Source organism: Haliotis cracherodii, unplaced genomic scaffold (assembly GCF_022045235.1).
Source record: "Haliotis cracherodii isolate W230 unplaced genomic scaffold, xgHalCrac1.p SCAF_5, whole genome shotgun sequence".
NCBI classification, from domain to species: Eukaryota; Metazoa; Mollusca; class Gastropoda; order Lepetellida; family Haliotidae; genus Haliotis; species Haliotis cracherodii.
This window is the reverse complement of record NW_027266308.1, coordinates 2,636,696-2,662,397: the sequence shown is the minus strand read 5'-3', so window position 1 is coordinate 2,662,397 and position 25,702 is coordinate 2,636,696. Positions and strand designations below refer to the sequence as shown.

Genomic DNA, 25,702 nt, shown 5'->3' with positions numbered 1-25,702 from the left:
CATTTTAAGACATATCCTGAGACCTACTGTGGGTACCCGTGTTAGGTCGGGTAATAGGGGGATGGGTACCCGGATAGTAAATTTGGACTCGTTCCAGCCTTAACCCCTACTCCCTAGGAGGTAGCAACCGGTGAAGCATTAGCAAACTTTGACCAACCAGTCTAAATGAAGGATGGATGGATTCTTGAGACAATCAGATGTCAGCTTTCTGAGATGATTCGGCAAAGTTTTGTTCCCCTCTTAATTAAAATATTTTGGATTCTACTAGTGAAAACCCACACAGAACACAAATATTCTTGCTGAGATGGGGCGGTCAGGGAGCCTAGTGGTTAAAGCGTTTGCTCGTCGCGCCGAAGACCCGGGTTCGATTCCCAACATGGGTACAATGTGTGAAGCCCATTTGTGGTGTACCCCACTTGATATTGCTGGAATATTGCTAAAAGCGGCATAAAACCTCACTCTTGCTGAGACATCTATTTAACAATGAATGTCATTATAGAACCTTTTCGAGATACAGAAATCAGATATGTTGGTCTGTGTCCAGAGGTGGGCTCCAGGGTGTCAGGACCCCCCCCCCCCCCCCCCCCCCCCTTTGAAAACTAAATGTAGTCAATTGTTTCCCCGAGAGAGGATTTTCATATTTTTGTAATTTTGAACCCCTCTTATTCAAAAATGCTGGATCTACTGTTATTCAGAAGGCTTTGCTCTTTTATACTGAGAATAAGGAAGCCTTGATGCTGTTAAGAGAGTTCGCCTGATGCAACCTCCTGTGGAGGTGCCCAGAGATGCAGAGAGGTATAGATCAGAGGAAAAGGTAGTGGTGTTCAGATTAATTAGTCCGTTATTGATCTGAATGTCCAAACGACCTTAATTAATTTTGATGATGTCCAACAGGCCCTGCAACTATGGCGCGGCCGCAGTGAGAGCAGGTCTGCCTTCCTTCCCACAACTCTACCTGACCTGGACACAGTTCTCCATGGAGGGCTGCCTGTTGGGACGATCACAGAGGTGAGATGTGGTCAAGGGGAGATAACTCTTGTTTTTTTTGTTTTTTTTGTTTAACGCTGCACTCAGCAGTATCCAGCTATATGAAGGCGGTCTGTAATTAATCGAGTCTGGACCAGACAATCCAGTGATGGACATCATGAGCATCGATCTATGCAAGTGGGATAAGATGACATGCATCAACCAAGTCGGCGAGTTTGACCGCCCGATCCCGTTAGTCGCCTCTCACGACAAGCATAGTCACTTTTTACGGCAGGCATGGGTTGTTGAAGACTAATTTTACCCCGGATCCTCACAGGTTTGGTAAGAATAAGATTCATGGATGAACAGATTAACAGACATTTAATACTGATATGTCATGAGCATGCCATATTGCCTTTTGAACTTTATTATTCACCGCCACGATGTGGGAGGGGGATACAGGAATGGGTGCTGTCTGTCCATCTGTCACATTTCGTTTTCCAGAGTAGAACTTTAAAACCATGAGAGATATCTTAACTGTTCCCGATGGTTCATTGTTTTCCCGATGGTACACTGTTCCCGATGGTACACTGTTCCCCATGGTACATTGTTCCCGATGGTTCACTGTTTTACAATGGTACACTGTTTCTGATGGTACACTCTTTCTGATGGTACACTGTTCCCCTTGGTACATTGTTCCCGATGGTTCACTGTTTTACAATGGTACACTGTTTCTGATGGTTCACAGTTTTACAATGGTACACTGTTCCCGATGGCACACTGTTCTCAATGGTACACTGTTCCCAATGGTAGGCTGTTCTCAATGGTACACTGTTCCCGATGGTACACTGTTCTCAATGGTACACTGTTCCTGATGGTACACTGTTCTCAATGGTACACTGTTCTCAATGTTACACTGTTCCCTGTGGTACACTGTTCTCAATGGTACACTTTTCCCGATGGTACACTTTTCCCGATGGTTCATGCTATTGGCTGGATGATGCTTTTCCTGTGGCTTCAGTGGTGTTTTAAATACTGTTACTTTGCTTGATAATTAAATCACTGTTGGCCTGTTTCTCTAAGTCTGTGGATTTTACTGCTTACAGTTCCAAACTAGGGGAGGCTCATCACAAAGGGTGCAGATTGTTGAAGGAGATGTTCTGTATTGTCTGTTGCACTAGCTGTGTGGGGTAGTGGTTGTACTGTGTGACAACATGTTTGAGATGATTTAATTCAGTGGTACGATGTTTCTTGGCTCAACGGATGTTGTGAGCTCGTCTTGCTAGGGTTGAGATAGATAATTCCTTTCTTGACTTGAGGTGGATGGTTTGAAGCTCAGTGAAGATATTGATCTGAGTGGGTTGGCGTGCAATATACAGTGGTCTGGAGCTTGTTTTTGTCTTTCTGTCCAAGTAAATCAAGGAAGGGTGGTTGAGGATCAGATTCTTCTTCCATGGTGAACTGTATACATGGGGTTTTGGAAGTTGACATGGTCCAGTAGGGCTCTGGGGTCATTGTAGGATGACTAAGGTATCATCTACTTTGTGGAAGTAGATGGGGATATGGGGGATGTTACCACTTCTCTTTCTTTTATGTTGGTCATTTTGCTGTCTGGGACACAATTGTGTGTATTTTGCACTGTTGGTAATTGAAATTCATTGTCCAGATCTGGAAACCGGATTTCTAGATGAAAGAGGCATTTCATTTCGTGTAAATAACTTCCGGTATGTGAGGTTGACTTCAGGCTGTGGCAAGATCCAGTTCTAAAATCCTGTTCTAAAAACGTTCTGTCCGCTATATCTACTGAGTGAATTATTATTCCAGATTGCGGGACCTTCAGGCTGTGGGAAGTTGAGTTTAGTATCAATCTCATTAAAATCAGATCTTAGTTCTGGCTACCGCTAATCAAAGATCTGAGGACATCCCATTAAGGGTCACGTCAGAACGACCTTTCATCCAACCAATCAGAGCGTCGTTTACCAGATCATGAAAGTGACTGTCGGAATGTGTTTTCTAATCATGCAACCACGAAATATTTAACACGGGGTATTCTGAACGACAGTAACGGGTTTTATGATTACCGTAATCGACGTAATAAGCGCCCAGGGCGCTCTCAAAATTAGAAATAGGGGGCTCTTATTAGAATATTATTTTGGTGAGAAAAAAACAGAGTTGAAAGATACATTTCGTGGTTTATGCTGATAGCCTGAAATGTTTAAGTACGACAGATATATTTTTCTAGAATTTAATTGCCCATAATTAAGGGTGCATATTACACACGAGTGTGTATTGTACGCGAATTAATAAGTCTTGTGAACATTGATCAATCGGAAGGGGTGCTAACTGGGATTGTTCACTAGCCATATATAAGCAAATACCGCCATGGGCGCTTATTAGAGAGGGGTGCTTATTACGTCGAATACGGTATATCCATACAATCTAGGCCATCTATAAGCCATTTCAGAATGTTCTTCTTATCAGTTTAATTTTTTTGAATCGAGAATACGGCAAAATATGTTTCGAAGCGTAGTCGCCATTTTGAAACTAGTGTCGTAAAGCTCGAGAAAGCTGCCTTTTGATCAGCTAATGTCAATTTCTTGTCAGTCATTTCATTGGTCGGTCAAAATTCGCAAAAGGTTCTCACGTGACCCGTAATGGGATGTCCTGAGATCTTTGTTTAGCGGTAGCCAGAACTTAGATCTGATTTTAATGAGATTGAGTTCAGTATCATCAATGATCATGTTGAGCGTTCTGTCGGCTATATCTGATGAGTGACTCTTACTGTTGCAGATTGCAGGACCTCCAGGCTGAAGGAAGATGACTTCAGTATCATATTGAGCGTCCTGTCGGCTACATCTAATGAGTGACTCTTATTGTTGCAGATTGCGGGACCTTCAGGCTGTGGGAAGACCCAGTTCAGCATCATGTTGAGCGTCCTGTCGGCTACATCTGATGAGTGACTCTTACTGTTGCAGATTGCGGGACCTTCAGGCTGTGGGAAGACGCAGTTCAGCATCATGTTGAGCGTCCTGTCGGCTACATCTAATAAGTGACTCTTACTGTTGCAGATTGCGGGACCTTCAGGCTGTGGGAAGACCCAGTTCAGCATCATGTTGAGCGTCCTGTCGGCCATGTCGGAAGGTTCCCATTCAGCAGTGATCTACATCGATACTGAAGGGGCTTTCAGTGCAGAGAGGTTTGTTTCTTGTCGACAAATGTCAGTCAACGTAGATTCACAAGGCTAAATAAGACCATGAACGATTCCAGTCTCAAGCAGCCTTTTAATATATATAATGCTCTGAATAGGCCTGTAGTTTCTGCTTACTGTTCAAGCAGTGTCACATTTCGGATATGTTATGTTGATAGATTCATCATCGTCTTTCCTCAAACAGCACAGCGATTGAAGATGCAGATGCCAGATTGATGAGAGAGCTGTGAAAATAATTGGGAATGTATCGGAAATATAGGATCAGGGAATGGAATTTTATTGGGTTATTACGTCATTGGGTAACCAATACTTTTTCATCTATTCATCACTGGAGGGGCGGTCAGGTAGCCTAGTGGTTAAAGCGTTTGCTTGTCACGCCGAAGACCCAGGTTCAAATCCTGAGATAGGTACAATGTGTGAAGTCCATTTCTGGTGTCCCCCGCCGTGATATTGCCGGAATATTGCTAAAAGCCGCGTAAAACCAAACTCACTCACTCACTCATCACTGGGTTTTTCCCCAAATGAGCTTACATTTTAAGATTTCAATAAAAATATAATAATGGTTTAGATGTAGATAAGGGTAACTAACTAAAGGCTTGACTCGGAAAATAAATTAGCTCATAATTATGTTTCGGTAATTAGCTCTGTTGAACGCATGCTGAAAAAGCTTCATTGGGTATTTACGTGTGCTGTTTTTATACATGTGAGTTTTTCATTTAATGCATGCATTTCTGTAAGCAAGATATTTGAAAGGAGTTGGGTTGTTAATATTTTTGGGGAGTATTTGACACAAATACGCAGCTAATCTGTGGGGTCATTGCCCTGTATTCATGACAGTGTGTAGCTCTGGAGATCAAACTGTTCCTGGAGAAGACATACCGTATTCAACGTAATAAGCGCCCAGGGCGCTCTCAAAATAAGAAATATGGGGCGCTTATTAGAATATTATTTTGAGTTGAAAGATCGTAAATTGCGTGGTTTATGCTAACAGCCTAAAATGTTTACATACGACAGATATATTTTTCAAGAATTTAATTGCCCATAATTAAGGGTGATATAACACACGAGTGCGTATATTATACACGAACAAATAAGTCTTGTGCACATTGATCAATCGGAAGGGGTGCTGATTGGGATTGTTCACTAGCCACTATATTAGCAAATATCGCCATGGGCGCTTATTAGAGCGGGGCGCTTATTACGTCGAATACGGTACTCATAAATGACACTTCTCTGGGTTTATCTTCTTCTGAGATTCATATTGTATAAACCATTTTGAACTGAAATTTTGACTACATATACGTTGGGCTAAAACTTGGCTTATTTCATACAATTCAGACAAAATAGAACGATACTGTACACTCTGAAACAAGCGAACACATGATTTTCCAACATTAACGGAGCTGATGACGTTCAACTGTGTCCTGTGACGTTCCAACATTAACGGAGCTGATGACGTTCGACCGTGTCCTGTGACGTTGTTCCAACATTAACGGAGATGATGACGTTCGACTGTGTCCTGTGACGTTGTTCCAACATTAACGGAGATGATGACGTTCGACTGTGTCCTGTGACTTTGTTCCAACATTAACGGAGCTGATGACGTTCAACTGTGTCCTGTGACGCTGTTCCAACATTAACGGACCTGATGTCTCCACTTACAAAATCCTAACAGAGGCCCAACACAAGTTCATTGTGTAAATTTTTCAAGGTCTTTCTTTAAAATCGGAAGTGAATTTAGTATAATTGTTTTCATTTCAGGATGGTAGAAGTAGCAAGATCAAAATTCCCAACACATTTCCAAAACGAGCGTGACATTGTGGATCTTGCGAATCGGGTGTATGTTGACTCAATACAGTCATGCAGCAGTTTGATGAAAAGGTAGGTTCAGAGATTTGATATTGCAAACATAGTTTTTACTTTTATAGACCGTTTTATGGTTTGCATCAATGGCATTGAAATTACGCTTCATTTCAACCCCATTTAGAAATGTATATATGATGAGGAGTGCCTTGGTCACTAAATAACAAATACGTTGAACACAGAGTTAAGGTTTTGAGGGGCCTTGATGGATTTCATCTTGTTTTAATCTTTCAGTGCATGTGTACCGAAATGTCACATTGCAAGAATAACTGAATCCATGTCAACTCTGTGTTATTTGGGGGGCACGGATGGCCCAGTCGTCTAAGGCGCTACAATTCACTGTGCAGAGTTGCGTCCCTTTGGCACGCCAGAAACCTATGGTTGTGAGTTCGAAATCCTGGTTCGCCCCGATTATGTTTCGGGGTTTGTCAGCACCATACCCGTGCTCGTAAACGTCTGAGACCTGCATCACTTGGGGCTTCCTCCCACATTAAGCTGACACGCCGTGATGTGACTGGAAAACTGTTAAAAGCCGCGTTAAACACAACTCACTCTCTCTATGTTCATTTAGAGCTCCAGATCAGCTGTGAATTTACATAACAACCAAAACAAATCACCACAGCCCAATTGATTTTGAGTTGCTTTCATACAAATACCGTATTTATTCATGTATAATTCACACTTTTTTTCACAATTTTTCGACTCCAAACTTAGGGGTGCGTATTATACATGATAACTAAATGTTACCCCCTTTTCCCCAGCCACACTACGACATCTAACGGAACTTTTTTACCAGATTTTACAGGTTAAATCTCCTGATGTATAAGCCTAAATCACAACACTTACCTTTGTTATTCTGTGATAATAATGAAATATTTAATGTTTATAACCCCTTATTTGTTTCAGCTACTCATTTGTAAAATTGATTTGAAATATTCCTTCTCCATGTTTGTTGTCGATTCTCTCAGCTACACTGCTGGCCATGAAATGTCATCAGTTGGACAATCGATATATCCAGCTTTGGAATGAAAATATTACAACTACCCACCTGAACGTAATTTATTAACATTTTCTGAAGACAATATATGCAGTTGTCTTAAAAGTTGCGTCTAGTTTTTCAATAATCATTGGTATGTGTGAAAAATCACAAAAACCTAATAGTGTAGCACCCTGCATAATTAGCCAATGTATCCGTTTCAAATGTTGTAGGGGGCACGGGTGGCCCAGTCATCTAAGTCTCCGCAATTCACTGTGCAGAGTTGCGTCCCTATGATTGTAGGTTCGAATCATGGTTCTCCCCGATTATGTTTCTAGGTTTTTCAGCACCATACCCGTGCTCGTTGGTTTCACCGAAGTAAACGTCTGAGACCGACATCACTTCGGGCTTTCCTCCCACATTAAGCTGACACGCCGCGAATGGAATAACTGGAATACTGTTAAAAGCTGCATTAAACTCAACTCACTCACTCACTCACTCACTCAAATGTTGTACCTATATTTCTTCACAGATCTTTATTTACTGATCCAATACAAGTGTCACAAATACTCTGCTGTGAATAATACATGCAAGGCAATCATTGTTAATTAGATAGGACTATCGCTCAGGGGTTGAAAATTTACAAAAAATGTTACTTGACTTGACTTGATTTTGGGCAAGTATGACCAACATTCTTACTTGACATATTATAAAATGGACTTGCCCAAAATCAAGCTAATATGATAACGCATGGCTTCCAAAATATGCTTCTAAACATATTTTATAAACTCAACACTTTCTATCTCACATTATCAGCTGATCACCGGATATACCAGTCAACAAATACGAAATAAATTCGCAATTAAATCCCATTATTATGCTATCTTGTTATAAAAATGTGTTCTCTGTACATCTGGACTTATGTTTGTAATATATTTTATTCAAAATTTCATTCAATATTCGTCAGATTACCGCAATTGACACCTTGAAACGAACTTGAGTTGCCAGAGAATGGATACATTTATCATAAAGGCCTTACTTTGACTTGTTAAAAGTCATATTTGTTGTAGTTTGACTTATGTGTCAACAAAGTTTTCGTGATTGAGAGGGTCTGAGCCTTGAAGGTGACTTGTGTATTCAAATAAAGTATTTCATCAAAGCTAGGCCTAATGAAGCTTCTAATGAAGCATTACAAATTCCAAGAAAATAGTAGTCCACTGTCTGTCATTCATTTCAAAGAAGCATGTCCCATATTTGGAAGTGTTACTATGATTTATCAATGCAACAAGCTTCGTTCTCATTGTTGATCTGCCTGACGTCAAAGTGAATTAATCCCATTGGTTGACTAGTGTAACTGTATGCAAATTAGATTGCCAGTCTGGGACACAAGCAAAATATTAGCCATCGAAACATGATTACATTCTCGTGAAAATTGACCCAGTTCTTTTTATGTTCTCTACTTATCCATGGGCATGCTAGAAAAGGTATATTACTTGCCCGACATCTAAACCTTACTTGGCAGGGGCGTCGGGCAATGGTATTTTTGTTGTTAGTTTATGTTCTACATAAACAAGGCACTCTTTGTTAATCAGACGTCTATCCCTTTTGTGAGTCCCGTGAAGATTTAGGGTACAGTAGGTCTTCAGCAACCCATGCTTGCCGTAAAAGGCAACTATGCTTGTTGTAAGAGGCGACTAATGGGATTGGGTGGTCAGGCTCGCTGACTTGGTTGATGCATGTCATTGTATCCCAATTGCGTGGATCAATGCTCATGTCAATCACTGGATTGTCTGGTCCAGACTCAGTTATTTTCAGACCGCTTTCATATAGCTGAAACAACCAGTTATACAACAAACAATAGCAAATAAACTTAATGTGTTTGAAAGTTTCAACAGGAGTAACAGAGAGAGTAACTTTTAGTGGACCATGAAACAGAGAGCCTATTTGCATCCAGTTGAAGGATGCATTGAAAGAGTGGTCTCCCTTTGTCCTTGCTGTTCACTCTTTTTCAAAGTACTCTGTATTTATGAAGATGTTATTCTAAATCATCAAGACACAATATGTGATATGTTTCATAAACAATTTTGAGATACTATTTGTCTCTATGACATGATATAATTTTGAAAATGAGATTTATGCAGAATTTAACAAACGCATATGTAATTATGATGTGTACTGTTTCAAGGTGAGGTGAAATCTGCTTTAACGTCGCATTCAAGCATTCATATAGCAATGTGCTTGCACGTCTGTGTGCGTGTGAGTGAGTGTGTGTGTGTGTGTGAGAGTGAGTGAGTGAGTGTGTGTGGCTTCATGCACCAATCTGGTTTCATATTACTAGCCCTCTAAGATACCATTCCGCAGTTTAACATGTATACCCCACTCAGACACTGTATACTGACTCCGAGCCGACCAGTCCTTGTTTTAACCCTTTAATGCCAAGCACCAGGCAGGGTAACAACAAGTACCATCTTTTGATGTGTTTTGGTATCAAACAACCAACCTTCTGCTGTAGTGGCAGAAGGGTGTATGTTCTTCTCCACTGTGCTCTGCTCTTGTCAACAGTGTTATGCTCTTCTCCACTGTGCTCTGCTCTTCTCCACTGTGTTCTGCTCTTCTCCACTGTGTTCTGCTCTTCTCCACTGTACTCTGCTCTTCTCCACTGTGCTCTGCTCTTCTCCACAGTGCTCTGCTCTTCTCTACTGTGCTCTGCTCTTGCCAACAGTGCTCTGCTCTTCTCCACTGTTTTTTTCTCTTCTCGACAGTGTTCTGCTCTTCTCGACAGTGTTCTGCTCTTCTGCACTGTACTCTACTCTTCTCCACTGTTTTGTTATGTTCTTCTTGACAATGCTCTGCTCTTCTCCACTGTGCTCTGCTCTTCTCCACTGTGCTCTGTTCTTCTCCACTGTGTTCTGCTCCTCTCCACTGTGTTCTGCTCTTCTCCATTGTGCTCTGTTCTTCTCCACTGTTTTGCTCTTCTCCACTGTGCTCTGCTCTTCTCCACTGTTTTGTTATTTGTTATGTTCTTCTTGACAATGCTCTGCTCTCCTCCACTCTGCTCTGCTCTTCTCCACTGTGCTCTGCTCTTCTCCACTGTGCTCTACTCCTCTCCACTGTGCTCTGCTCTTCTCCACTGTTTTGTTATTTGTTATGTTCTTCTTGACAATGCTCTGCTCTCCTCCACTCTGCTCTGCTCTTCTCTAATGTGCTCTGCTCTTCTCCACTGTGCTCTACTCCTCTCCACTGTGCTCTGCTCTTCTCCACTGTGCTCTGTTCTTCTCCACTGTGAGCTGCTCTTCTTCACTGTGCTGTGCTCTTCTTCATTTTGCACTGCTCTTCTCCACTGTGCTCTGCTCTTCTCCACTGTGCTCTACTCCTCTCCACTGTGCTCTGCTCTTCTCCACTGTGCTCTGTTCTTCTCCACTGTGAGCTGCTCTTCTTCACTGTGCTGTGCTCTTCTTCATTTTGCACTGCTCTTCTCCACTGTGCTCTGCTCTTCTCCACTGTGCTCTGCTCTTCTCCACTGTGCTCTGCTCTTCTCCACTGTGCTCTACTCTTCTCCACTGTGCTCTGCTCTTCTCCACTGTGCTCTACTCTTCTCCACTGTGCTCTGCTCTTCTCCACTGTGCTCTGTTCTTCTCCACTGTGCTCTGCTCTTCTCCACAGTGCTCTGCTCTTCTCCACTGTGTTCTGCTCCTCTCCACAGTGCTCTGCTCTTCTCCTCTGTGCTCTGCTCTTCTCAACAGTGCTCTTCTCTTCTCCACTGTGCTCTGCTCTTCTCCACTGTGCTCTGCTCTTCTCCACTGTGCTCTGCTCTTCTCCACAGTGCTCTGTTCTTCTCCACTGTGCTCTTTTCTTCTCCACTGTGCTCTACTCCTCTCCACTGTTCTGCTCTTCTCCAATGTGTTCTGCTCTTCTCCACTGTGCTCTACTCCTTTCCACTGTTCTGCTCTTCTCCACTGTGTTCTGCTCTTCTCCACTGTACTCTGCTCTTCTCTAATGTGCTCTGCTCTTCTCCACAGTGCTCTACTCCTCTCCACTGTGTTCTGCTCTTCTCCACAGTGCTCTGCTCTTCTCCACTGTGCTCTGCTCTTCTCCACTGTGCTCTGCTCTTCTCCACAGTGCTCTGCTCTTCTCCACAGTGCTCTGCTCTTCTCCACTGTGCTCTACTCCTCTCCTCTGTGCTCTGCTCTTCTCCACTGTGTTCGGCTCTTCTCCACTATGCTCTGCTCTTCTCCACAGTGCTCTGCTCTTCTCCAATGTGCTCTGTTCTTCTCCACAGTGCTCTGCTCTTCTCCACTGTGCTCTTCTCTTCTCCACTGTGTTCTGCTCCTCTCCACTGTGCTTTTCTCCAACCCCTTGTGTCTACTCTGCTACCCTTTGCGTTGTTTTTCACCAGTTTGTTCTTATATGCACTTCTGTGCTCCACTAGACTTTTCCCACAGCAGACAATGTTCAAAAAGGATATTATATATGTCAATCAGGCATTGTGCCTCTAGGGTTTTCTGCAGACACAAATATTAGCATTGTTTCTACTGTTGTGTTCCTGTCTGCATGAAAGCCTCTGATTAATGTATTGGAGTATTTATTTTACCATGTGAAGAGAGAGCAGAGATCACATTTAGGTGGCAGGTGTTCTGCAGGTGCCCTCTTGCTTGCACAGCGTTAAACACACTGCCACACCAGACACATTTCCTCTACAGTTTAGATATTTATGGTCTTGTTTTACCAGAAAATTGCTTGTTTATATCTGTCCTAAAACTCCCTGTTAGTGTTGGGTTACATCTGCTTGACTCTGTACAAGCGGGGGATTGTTTCCCTGGTGGCTCCCACAAGCTTTCACTCGGTAAAGATGACCTGTGAAGATCCGGGGTAGAATAGGTCTTCAGCAACCCATGCTTGCCGTAAAAGGCGACTATGCTTGCTGTAAAAGGCGACTATGCTTGTTGTAAGAGGCAACTAACGGATCGGGTGGTCAGGCTCACTGACTTGGTTGATGCATGTCATTGTATCCCAATTGCGTAGATCATTGCTCATGATGTCAATCACTGGATTGTCTGGTCCAGACTCGATTATTTACAGACCGCCGTCATATAGCTTGAATATTGCTGAGTGTGGCATTACGCAACAAACGAATACTTTCGTAATATTGCTCAGAGCTTTTTGGGGACCAATTTATGATAGTCATAAGATGCTGGTAGATGTTTAGGGATGTGGAGGATTTCTTTGTTGTGTCTTTGATATCAATTGCAACAGTATGGACTTGTCAACAAATCTGATGTTTTCTGTCACTATCGCTATATCACCAGCCATATTATGAATACCATTACGGCTCATATATTAATGTTGCTAGGTGTGTATATTCAGCATTCCCATCGGATGTAATGGAAACATATAGAACTTTGATGGCATATTTTGATCTTAGGTTACCTAACTGAAATTTGGTACTTGTTTTTGGTAATGGCCCTCAAAATATATATTCTGTTTTTAGCAATAATTTTTACCTTGACATGACCCAAATTGTTTGAGAAGTTTAAATCTGATTTTCAATATAGCCATGGCAGCTTGATTTTTAATGTATTGCCCCTTTTTTATTCATGATTTTGTTTGATCTACATACTTTTTAAAATCATAAGAAAAGCAATCATGTGAAGATATCACACAGTTTTGGCCCCATCGACTTACCACAACTCACCACAACTTACCACAACTCCTGTCCATCAAAACAATGATTCCATCTGGAAACTTTTTTTGGTATGAAGACTTGCTCATGTGATGTCTGAGATATGATAATACTTTTTAAGAAGTGTACATGTATATCAACTTTCTGCGACAGTTGTACAAACAGTGGGTTGAGAGAAATGTACGCTGTGTAAACAATCATCAACATTATTGCCCTTCTCCTACGTTGGGTGATACAGTTGCCATGACTGTGCAATCGCTTGCCACCGATCCGGAACAAACCATTAATTTTCCACCTCACCTCTCACTGATAAGCGGGGATGAATTTGTGTTAAACTCATACATGGTAACTTTAAGAGAGGAGTTGACGCGTTCTACACATGGTCAGACTTGATGAATTCTAGAAGCTATGTCTCCTGATGTGAAAGATCAACCCTCATCTTCTAGGATGAGCTGAAGACCTGGTTTGTTATGATTTTTCTGAAATGAGGCATTTTATTCTCCGATTTGCTTTCTTATCATAAGCTCAATCTAACCCACATTTTTACCATAGAGCTTTGAATAAATTTGGCTTGTGAAAGTGCTGGGGAAAGTAGTGGTTGAATGAAAGGAGAATCTAATGTGTGGAATATATGTTGTAATGAGTTGGTTCACTGATTTAGAATCGTGTTTCTCTTTAATAGCCCTTGGTCGAAGCTGGGCCAGACAATGTAGCAATGTTTCCCTCCATGTCGTCTCTCACTCACTCACTCACTCACTCACTCACTCTGTCACTCACTCACTCACACTCACTCACTCACTCACTCACTCATTCACACCAACAGATTGTTAAGGGTTATTACCTGGTTTGTTTGTTGTTTGTTGTTAAACGCCGCATTCAGCAATATTACAGCTATATGATGGCGGTCTGTATTACCTGGTATTTGTACCTACATTTATAATGCCTTGCAAGGCTGTTTAAGATAAAACATGGCACAAAAACTTGGGTAATACTTTTAGTGACTTTTCCATCTTTCAAAAGAAATCAAGCAACAGTGAGTGAGTGAGTGAATGTTGGTTATGCTTTTGTCTGCAATATAACAGCTGTACAGCAGTTGTATAGCAGCTGTATAGCAGTTGTATAGCAGCTGTATAGCAGCTGTATAGCAGTTGTATAGCTGACTTGGTTGATGCATTTCATCATATCCCAATTGCATGGATTGATGCTCATGATATCAAACACTGGATTGTCTGGTCCCAACTGATTATTTACAGACCGCCATCATATAACTGGAATATTGCTGAGTGTGGCGTTAATCAATCAATCAATCAATCAGTCAAAACTATGCATGCATAATCATATACAGGAAACTAGTCACAGAAAGTTTCACTTTTTTGATTACAGAAAACAGTTGTTAATTTCTGAATTTTAATTTTACTTGTCACTTGTGTAACATTTTCTAACAATATAAAGGAAAGCATTTGATTTTTTGTAATATTGTGGCAAAATGGCCACAAAAACCTACTTAAGGTGTCTTCGGTATTTTAGCATGCGATAATCAAAAACAACAATGTCGTCGTACTTGTTTGATTCTCATTTGAATTGTTTGGAGATGGACACATCTTTTCTGATTTCAAGTTCAAGTTGATTTTGCATTTTCAAAGTGTTTCAGTGTTGTATTCATAAAGACAGTGATAGATTAATTCAAGACATACAACTAGAGAAGTATACAATCAATATGTACACCTTTCACAGCATTCTGTACTGGAAGTACACATTCTGCATTAAATCACACATGGTATACCAATTCATCACCGATAAAAAAGGATTAGTCTTTGACAGCACCCCTAATCAGGAAGGTGTATTAAATGTCTATACTCCCCTCTCTCCAATCTACTGGGTGATAACCCAAGATTCAGCACAGTAGCATCTCTACAGCACTTACCTATGTTTACCCTCCACGCCCTGGTGTGTACCTGCCTCCCGATAAACTGCTATTTTGGCCCCTACCACAAGGGGGCTAGTGTGGAAGACGAGTGGTATTCTACAGGTACCGCTCTCAGTATCAGACAGGTATCGCCCAGAGGCCTCGGGCAGACCACCTTGGAGTGATGAGTGAAGCTTTGCAAAAGTGATCTTATGAACCATTTTTCCTTAATGCTTTAATTACCTGCTCTGGGAGTATGTAATCTTGAGAGAGCATTCATATCTGTATTTACTGCTTTTATGCCGTGTTTGAATCTGATTTATAAACATTCCCCTTGAGAAGGTCCATGTGGTTTAATGTAAACGAAGATGGAGAGAATTATGTAACTCCTTAAGCCATGTTGTGCCCGTGTTGTTGTGTTTATTAGGCTGACAAAATATAAACAGTTGGTTGTCATGGCTACAACATGGTTGCCGGGACATGGCAGTTTCGAGTGTGTTTCCTTAAAAGTTGGTGTTGCTATTTTTACCATGGCTGTGAGATAAGAAATAGGCCACCAGAGATTATTTATTTGTCTGGTGGAATCTGTTACAATTTTTACTATAAAGTAAATTTTTTTTTGGGGGGGTGTTTTGATTTAATTATAAGGTCCCAAATTATTATTTTGTTATTTTGTTTTGGCTAATCAATACAGGCATCACATTTACATGAATTCTGCGGCAGTGAATAATGCACAAATTGTCACCTGAAGTATCATTTTGAAATTATTTTATGAATTGGTCGTTGGTTTAAAAATACCCAAAAGACTTGAGCCACGGGAGTAAAAATATATTGAGTGCACAAAGAAAACTGTAAATACCTTAGGCCACACATTATTTATTTTTCGTTTCATGGGCCAACCGCTCCTACTGAAAGCAGCCGGTCCAAGAAATAAATATTTTTTTTTAAAATATTTTTTTATGTCTCTCGCTAGTAATATAGACCCTCTTATACACTAAAAAATATTATACATTAATTCCGTATCTACATCATTATTGTTGATTCAAGAAGCAATTTTAACCCCACAGTATAAATAAATTGAATGAATGAATGAATGAATGAATGAATGAATGAATGAATGAATGAAATAGTGTGGAAAAGCTGGAATAAATCTGTGGCCTAACATGAATGATAACATGTGAAAAAATACTCAGTATTGATCTGAAGCCGTGCATTGAAACACTGAAACACTGCATGCTCCATCATTGTGTTCCCTGCTGTGAATATTGCTCAAAACAGCATGAGACATCTCACTCACTCACTCACTCACTCACTCAAACATCCAAACACCCACTCACTCACTCACTCACTCACTCAGTAACTCACCGACACATCCAAACACCCACTCATTCACTCACACACTCACTCACTCACTCATCCAAACACCCACTCACTCACTTACACACTCACTCACTCATCCAAACACACACTCACTCACTTACACACTCACTCACTCATCCAAACACCCACTCACTCACTTACACACTCACTCACTCATCCAAACACACACTCACTCACTTACACACTCACTCACTCATCCAAACACTCACTCACTCACTCGCTGCATGAATAATATCAACAGGGCAGGAAAATGTCAGTCAATAGATGTATTTACCGTATTCAACGTCATAAGCGCCCATGGCGATATTTGCTAATATATTGGCAAGTGAACAATCCCAATTTGCACCCCTTCCGTGAGGTGATCAATCTACACACGACTTATTTATTCGTGTATGGTCCGCGCCCATGTGTTATATGCACCCTTAATTATGCGCAATTAAATTCTGGAAAAATATATTTGTCGTGTATGATACGCACATACTTTTCTTTTGTATCATTCCAGTGTGTGACTGTGTCAGCATAAACCACAATATTTCCGATCTTTCAACTCTGTTTTTTTTCTTCTCACCAATATCATATTCTAATAAGAGCCCCCTATTTCTAATTTTGAGAGCGCCCTGGGTGCTTATTACATCAAATACGGTACTTGTATTATTTGTTCCTGCAGGTTGAAGAGTTTAGAGGAAGACATCATCACTAAGAAGGTCAAGTTAATCGTGGTGGACTCGATCGCCTCCCTTGTACGGAAGGAATTCAGTACATCCATTGGACGGAATCTGACAGACCGCACCAACTTCCTGTCCCAGGAGGCCGCCATCTTGAAATATGTTGCCGAGGTTTTCTCCATCCCAGTGAGTAGATAGGAATGATCTGAATCTCATTTTGTTGAAGTTGCTGTCACCCTTGCTGGAGGATGCTTTGCTCATCTAACAAACAAGAAGTGTTTCGTGTTTAATTTGGGACTATTTCAGCCCAATAGCAAAGTACCCTTGCTTCTGTAGGTCTAACTGGAAGCACACTGGTTGGCTGGGAGTGTGGGGTGGGTGGGAGGTTCGATCATTGTGTATGTTGCGCAGTGGAAGGCGACGTTCACGTGTCTACCTTTCGTCTTTTCTACTCCACTGGAAATTATACGATTAATGGGGAACTAAACATGATTCTCTTTCTATGACATAATAGGGAACTAAACGTGATTCTCTTCCTATGACATAATGGGGAACTAAACGTGATTCTCTTCTTAATGAAAAATAAAGAAACTATGCAAGGTCTAAATAATTGACTATAGGAGCAAGTACACACTTTACGTTTCTATGGGCCACGAATATTGCCCCATCTAGTTTACACAAAGACCACGAATATTGGTCCAATGACAACTAGTTCCTATTAAGACCACGAATATTGATCGACGACCGTAAAGTGTGTCTTGCTCCAACGAACGAAAAGCCTGCACGGACGATTGCAATGCATCACTTGTCAACATTCATTTTCTGCTCGTGAAACGAATGCCACGATCTGATTTCCGCGAAGCATGTTGCGTTTTATGCTAACTGTTCATGTTACATGAAAGGAAACAATGTTTGTTTTGTTTTTATTATTTTTTCTCCACAACAGAGTTATAGCGGAAAATCTGTGCTTGTTGACAGTCCATTATGATCTCTGGAATTACATTCCAGCTTTACCTTGACCAGTGAGTCACATGTTGTACAATGTTCCTCCTGCGCAGGACAGTGAGACAATTTTATTGTCATGGCTGAAACGCCATGCTTACAAGGTAACAGGTGATACAATATTATTGTCATGGCTGAAACGCCATGCTTACAAGGTAACAGGTGACACAATATTATTGTCATGGCTGAAACGCCATGCTTACAAGGTAACAGGCGACACAATATTATTGTCATGGCTGAAACACCATGCTTACAAGGTAACAGGTGACACAATATTATTGTCATGGCTGACACACCATGCTTACAAGGTAACAGGTGACACAATATTATTGTCATGGCTAAAACACCATGCTTACAAGGTAACAGGTGACACAATATTATTGTCATGGCTAAAACACCATGCTTACAAGGTAACAGGTGACACAATATTATTGTCATGGTTGAAACACCATGCTTACAAGGTAACAGGTGACACAAGACTTTATGAACTGTGTCAGCCATTAGCGGAATAAAAGTCAAAATTATCATTTAAGTGCTTGACATATTGTGGTCTATAGAAAGGTGGACATTTTTTTAAAGTTTTATTCAATAATAATAAATTTTCAAATTACTTGCATATGTGGCAAAAAGGTCAAAGTCATAACTGGTACCTTGAGTCTGTTTTGTGTCAGGGGCGGTCGGGTAGCCTAGTGGTTAAAGCGTTCGCTCGTCACCATGAAGACCCGGGTTCGATTCCCAACATGGGTACAATGTGTGAAGCCCATTTCTGGTGTCCCCGCCGTGATACTGCTGGAATATTGCTAAAATCGGCGTAAAACCATACTCACTCACTCACTCACTGTTTTGTGTCTGAAACAATTTGTTAGAGGTTATTTTTTTGCCTATGATCTCCAAGGAATGGTTATCGATTGTGATATATTTCATATGGATATCTTAGTGTTTTGTATCCTAAGTTGGATCTGTTTTGGATCCGTTTTGGATCTGCAGTGTTTCAGCGACTTTTCAGCCAAGTTATGTTGTTGTTTTTTCCACGAATCCAATACTTTCTTTCCCAGGAGTTGATGAACATACATGCATAAAGGACTTGCATGGAATTCCTTCTGTTAATTGGGAAACTTGATTCATTTTTTAAAGAAACAATTGAAAACTAACCATTTATATTTCCTTGAACAGATTCCATCTTAAATGTGCAGTAGTGTCTGTAATCACAGAGCCTGTCATTCACAAGCCTAGCTCCACCTGTAGCAATGAGTGACACTGTCAATCAAGTTTTTATCATTTATGCTAATGTCTGTCAGAGATACTAACATGTCATGGGTGTTGTTGACCCGTATGGTATATCTGCATGTTGTGTCAACGATACGTGTCAATGATGTCTGGACCACAGTGACCCTCTCCCTCCAACTATCACAAACCAATGCAAATGAGAATCCCCCATAAAAGCATATTGATAATAATTTATGTTTTTTGTATGCTTATTGGTTTAAAATATCCAGAAGACTGGACCCATGGGAGTTAATTATATTGAATACCCAAAGAAAAATATAAATTCCCAATGAGAATGAATCCATGTGAGTAAATATTCAGTGGCTGAAACTGTGGAGCACTGCAATGGTTGATGGGCAACTGTACATGCCATCAGGGTACGGTGATGCGCAGCTGGGCCTCGACATGAGAACACGCAATGAATATGAATTAGTTAGGAATATGATGATGATGTTGATGATGATGATATCATTCATATGAATTAGTTAAGAATATGATGGTGGTGGTGATGATGATGATGATATCATTCATATGAATTAGTTAAGAATATGATGATGATATTGATGATGATGATATCATTCATATGAATTAGTTAAGAATATGATGGTGGTGGTGATGATGATGATGATGATGATGATGATGATATCATTCATATGAATTAGTTAAGAATATGATGATGATGATGATGATATCATTCATATGAATTAGTTAAGAACATGATGATGATATTGATGATGATGATATTCATATAAATTAGTTAAGAATATGATGATGATGATATCATTCATACGAATTAGTTTAGAATATGATGATGATGATGTTGATGATATCATTCATATGAATTAGTTAAGAATATGATGATGATGTTGATGATGATATTCATATGAATTAGTTAAGAATATGATGATGATGATGATATTCATACGAATTAGTTTAGAATATGATGATGATGATGATATCATTCATATGAATTAGTTAAGAATATGATGGTGGTGGTGATGATGATGATATCATTCATATGAATTAGTTAAGAATATGATGATGATGATGATGATATTATTCATATGAATTAGTTAAGAATATGATGAAGATATATTGATGATGATATCATTCATATGAATTAGTTAAGAATATGTTGATGATGATATCATTCATACGAATTAGTTTAGAATATGATGGTGGTGGTGATGATGATGATGATATCATTCATATGAATTAGTTAAGAAGATGATGATGATGATGTCTGTAAGAACAAGGTGAACTAGTGTGGGATATCATTCAGATGATTTAGTTAAGGATATTATATTCGTTTATATCTTTAATTCAGAGGCAATTTAACATTTCATGCAATGCTTGAACATAAACACGTATTTGTATTTTCTCTGTGTTGGTCGTGTTATCAGGGACATTACAAGTTTTTGTTGCAAAGCTAAAGCATTAGGAACGTTTTGTTCAGTTTGGCAAAACAACTGTCATTCACCTAATAACAGACGTATTTTACGTTTGTGGTTCTTTATAAATAATGTTTGTGCTGCAGACATAATCAGCCTGTTGGTGGGACAGACATGGTTGTGTTATCTGTGTTGCACTCTCTGGCCCAGACCTACCTACATATGGATCTATATACTGAGGTAATCAGTCCCGCTACGTAGCCACCACCAACGTACGATGTTTACCCGCTGTCTGAGTGGAGGATATCACCTTATACAGTCTGTCTGGTCACTCTGTGACCGTCTTCCTGTTTCAAGTGTACAATATATCTGATATGTGACCGAATACTTGCAACCATTGTACTCCGTGCGTTATGGTAGGGGCTGTCTCAAAACCAGATCTGCTGTTTTGGGATGGACAAATTCTTCAGGTTTTGTCCTATTAACTTCTTTTCCAGAATTATGTGCCAGCATTTTTGCATTTTAAGGGTATCCACACTTCATGTCTATGTGCTGTGCAGAGTTGCATCCCTTGGATGTGCCAGGATCTCCTAATCACAGGTCCTAATCCAAAATTTGCCCAACTTAAGACCCATGGTGTCAGCTTGGCTGAGAGTTGTAAACTAATATGACCTGCATGACTTTGGGATTTCCTCTCAAATGATTTGTTTGTTTGTTTGTTTGTTTGTTTAACGCCACACTCAGCAATATTCCAGCTGAATGGCTTAGGTCTGTAAATAATCGAGCCTGGACCAGACGATCCAGTGATTGACATCATGAGCATTGATACACGCAATTGGGATACGATGACATGCATCAACCAAGTCAGCGAGCCTGACCACCCGATCCTGTTAGTCGCCTCTTATGACAAGCATAGTCGCCTTTTATGGCAAGCTTGGGTTACGAAAGACCTATTTTACCCTGGATCTTCACGGGTCCCCCTCAAATGAAGTTAATGTGGTATAACTGAAATACTGTTCAAAGCAGCGTATAACCAAACTCACTCACTCACTCACTCTCATTCACTCAAAGAACTTCACATTCCTGAGGTGTTTCTTGTTCTGAACTTAGCCGAGGAAATATTTTCAAACCCTTGACGTTTGTTTTATGGCAGAGTTCGTACTACAGACAAGAGGGATGACATGAGAGAAAACCACTTGTGTAACATTCAGCCAGGTGACTTCAGAATAACCAGAAAACAAAACATGTCTGAATATATTTGTTCTTGAAAGGGCTGAGGTGTGTACAACAGGTAAAAAGGGGAAGTTACCTGGTGCAATTTAATTACAGGTATTACGCCTGCAATGTCTAACTACCGCCATCACTACAAGTAGTCCCAGATTCACCTGCACCGCAGTCTGGGGAGACAGCCCGTGTCATGTACAATCTCAATCAGCAGTTCAAGTTACAAGTGTAAGTCAATGGTCCTTGACAGAAACCTACTGTTAAAAATAGTTCCATGCACTGTAGCGCACCTGGATGTAGTCAACAGTTTGAACTGTCAACAAGATGGCCACTTCAAAGTTCCTCTCAGCATTAATATTAAAATATTTTCGAAATCTAAAGCATCAACCAATTTAGCGAGCCTGACCACCCGATCCCGTTAGTCGCCTCTTACGACAAGCATAGTCGCCTTTTACAGCAAGCATGGGTTGCTGAAGACCTATTCTACCCCGGATCTTCACAGGTCTTTGGTGTGCTTGGTGTTTTTTAGTGTGAAATGAATCCATACATTTTTTAGTCACCTGCCACTTTGCTATGGTCACAATACATGCATAATGGACATAACATACAGGAAGTTGGTCAGGAGGCTGGTTGCAGATAGTTTCACATTTTCAATCACAGGATTCAGTTGCTAATCTAAACTAAAAAAAAACACTAAAATTTTATGATTTCAATAAAATAATGATATCATAATAAAAAGAAACATACATGCTGAAGTTCAGCTCCCCAAGACATTCTCAAAATGCATATTTTGCCATAATACAAGAGCATGGTTATAACATGGTCCATATTTAATATATTGAAAAAAACAGAATGTGCACAATTATCAAAACAAATGCCAAATTTCATTTGAGACAAACATTGCCAAGTTATAGCCATAAATAGATTTTCTGTATGGCTGCTGTGACATCTTTGGTGAGAATGATCATTTCACGTTTCACCGGTCTAGTAGTTTCTGAGGAGATGATATTTACAGTGAATTTGAAGAAAATTATGCAGCATGGTCAAAGCTCAAATGTATAATTACGCAAAAAAGGGAACATATACGTTGAACCCCACCACTAACTACACTTGTACAAAAAATATTCCATTTGATAAAAAAAATGACCTAGTAATGGGCATTAATAGATTTTTCGATTGAAAATCTGATTCGAACCTCTAGAAGCCGTTGGGGTGTCATCATTGGAGGTGAGGTGAGGTGAAATTGGGTTTAACGTCGCGTCCAAGATTATTGCACTTATATAGCGACGTGCATGCACGTATGTGTGTGGCTGGCTGCTTGTACTAGTCCGGACTGATGCCGATTTATAGTGCTAGCTCACTGAGATACCATGCTGCAGTTTAACATGAATACCCCACTCAGACACAGTATACTGACTCCGAGCCGACCAGTCCTTGTTTTAGCCCTTTAATGCCGAGCGCCAGACAGGGTAACAACAAGTACCATCTTTTAACGTCTTTTGGTATGACGCAGCCGGGGATCAAAACCTGGACCTTCCGCTCTCCGGGCGGACGGTCATCATTGGAGGGAAGAAGTATGTGAAATGTCAGTTTCATTGGTTCAGGGAGAAGACATATACGATGGACAACATCGCACTTGTCTTTTAGTCAAGATTTAGGAGATTCCTAGATTCAAATGCTACATCAAACCCCAAGGACACCCTTTAGTTTTGAACACTATCCATGGGAAAAGGAAATAATCAGAAAAGATTACCATGACAGTCTCCATTTTTAAGTGATGTTTTAATTACGTATCTGTATGACTGAAAGGATACTGCTGGTCCTAGCGATTAAGGTGGAGGTGAATGTGTAAGAGCTGTGTTCAGTTGGTTCATCAATCACCTGGGCTGACCTCTGTCTCATACACTGATACAATTGCTGGTATATATTTCACAACAGTTCGTGAATGATTGTATGGTGTGATGTCCACATTCTAGACTGTCTGCTGGTGATCCAATCAGAACTGTTGAACTATCAGCCATTATCTCACGACGTCATGCAGACATGACGAGACAATGGTAGATGATAAACCGGCCAATAGATAATGCAGACAATGGAGACAACTGATAGGAGATGTTATTCGTAATTAGGATGGTGTATGCCTTAAGATAGTTTCGTATGCTTGTTGCAAAGGATGACGTAGGGTTAAGGCCCTTTATGCCCTCAGGATCTGCATAAAGCAGTCTGAGACTTCAGTCACTCGTACGACGCCTGTGTCTTGTAAAAGTCTGTTTGGTCTAATAAACTCATCTAATGATAGTTCATACAATACCACTAAAATCTACAGATCACGATGTTAATAGACTGATAATTAAAAATTGAGCAACAAATAGTTATTAAAGTTATGAGATGTGTTTATATGAATGATAATTAGACTTCGTTAATTTCAACAATTATATATATATAATTAAATTTTTGTTGTGTTCATTGACATTCCTGCATTCTGATTAGCAGAATTGGTCACGTGTTATTGCAGTCATTTCCTATTGAATGTAAAAAAATTAAGCCACGCCCACCCAGGCGGACTACTTTTATTACTACGGAATGTCGGGGAATCTGAATATTACAGTCGAGGGAATTCCCTCTCTGCTTATGTGTATCGTCATGCACAGGACATTAAGCGAAATTCATGCATATTCCTTGTCCAAACAACTCTTTGAGACCGAAGGCCGAGAAGGAATGAAACCGCAAAGGTGGGGGCTCGCTTGACTGTTTTTTCCCCTTGCCTCAGTTCCACAACTTTCATGTCTTTGGGTTTCATATCTAACTTGAATTTTTCTAACTGTGTCTTCTCGTTCTCGGGGAACTAATGTTCGAATCTGGCGATAACTGAGCATGTCATTTGAAACAGCCGCCTTCTCCCGGATATATTTGTTCCGGTTCTTTACAGTCTGACTGTTGCAGTTCTTCTCGCCTCTTGCCTTGATTGACAGGTCCTATGAACTTTGTTGTTATCCTACTCTCCGTTGATTGGCTACTGACTATGTAAGTTATGTGGATATTTAAACTATCACCTGATTCATGTCACACCACAGCATGTATTCCTACACCTGGAATGTTTGTTAATCTCGGCATTTTTGTCTGTTTTATTATATACAACTGTTTTTTGTTAAACTATTGCAGATAAAACATGTTTTCGTTGTCAAATTTCATTATAAGCAATGACTGTGTATTTTTTTCGGTTCATTGAGGTACGAATTCAAAAACCAATGTGCAAACTTTTGTAAGAATCTGCTACCTCAATGAACCGAAAAAAATACACAGTCAGTCCTTAAAATTATAATTAGAACTTATGACAACACTAAAAATCTGCATTTTCACTCATTTTAGCTATACTTCTGTATTGTATAATGTCACACGTCCAAATCTTGCAATTGTTAGAAAGAAAAAAGGTTTGATGTCAGCTGTTTGAACATGTTAGATAATTTTCACACCAATATTTCAATGTTAATAACTATGGCGCAAAAATTTCATATCACTGAGGAACGTGCTCAGTTATTCGATCTATATCACACAAACGAGTCATGATATGATATATATCACATATAAGATTCACGATATGATATATCACATACATGAGTCATGGTATAATAAATATCACATGTATACAAGTCATGATATAATATATATCACATACACGAGTCATAAAATGATACACATCGCAATACAATCCAAAGGTTTCCAAAGCAGAATAAAACAACAATTTGATATATATCCTTCCACACCTCTCACTATGTTTCAAGGTGCTGATTAGGAATTTTTTTTAAAATTTGGTCATAATGAGGAAAACAACTGTGACATGAACTGGGACATTGAATGTTTTCTCTAATAACTGGGACCTTCTGATAGAAGCTGGGATGTGTGACATCATGTGATGACGAAGAAGCGGAGATGAATCATTTAGTGTGGGTTTTATTTTATCTGGTGTCACAATTCCGGAATACAATCACATGGCCTACACTTGTCTGTAGCTTGTGTGTGAAATAACTGCCGCTGCACGTGTCTGAGGCAGAGTTGTGTCCCTTTGACCATACAAGTAGAAATGCTGGCTTCCTGCCTGTTGTCAGACAAGGGAGCTTATGGTTAGGCATCATTTGAGGTACCATGTGACCAGGTGAAACAAGCTGTAGTAACTT

The 25,702-nt window shown here is 40.2% G+C and overlaps 2 protein-coding genes across 2 annotated transcripts in view; one reads left to right on the top strand and one right to left on the bottom strand.

The window, feature by feature from the left end:
• The window catches only part of LOC139442843 (DNA repair protein RAD51 homolog 2-like), a 62,593-nt gene that overhangs the window by 5,720 nt on the left and 31,171 nt on the right, over nt 1–25,702 (top strand). The window contains exons 3-6 of the mRNA XM_071223745.1: nt 895–1,008; nt 4,035–4,162; nt 5,936–6,055; nt 16,647–16,830. Coding sequence (XP_071079846.1) covers nt 895–1,008; nt 4,035–4,162; nt 5,936–6,055; nt 16,647–16,830 — 546 coding nt within the window. The remainder of the gene's footprint in view (nt 1–894; nt 1,009–4,034; nt 4,163–5,935; nt 6,056–16,646; nt 16,831–25,702) is intronic.
• On the bottom strand, nt 10,311–16,476 carry LOC139444171 (sperm acrosomal protein FSA-ACR.1-like). Its single transcript, XM_071225068.1, has 3 exons — nt 16,453–16,476; nt 10,885–11,164; nt 10,311–10,825 (listed from the first exon to the last, which is right to left on the bottom strand). The coding sequence occupies exons 1-3, from the start codon at nt 16,474–16,476 to the stop codon at nt 10,311–10,313; spliced, it is 819 nt and encodes a 272-aa protein (XP_071081169.1).

Bases quoted from the DNA above. Each gene is read 5' to 3' on its own strand.
- LOC139444171 (XM_071225068.1), bottom strand. From the start codon at position 16,476: ATGATACAAAAGAAAAGTATGTGC. The intron at 11,165-16,452 runs GTATCATACACG...AGCACAGTGGAG, and splicing joins TACAAAAGAAAAGTATGTGC to AAGAGCAGAGCACTGTGGAG. The intron at 10,826-10,884 runs GTAGAGCACAGT...ACTGTGGAGAAG, and splicing joins GAGCAGAACAGTGGAGAGGA to AGCAGAGCACAGTGGAGAAG.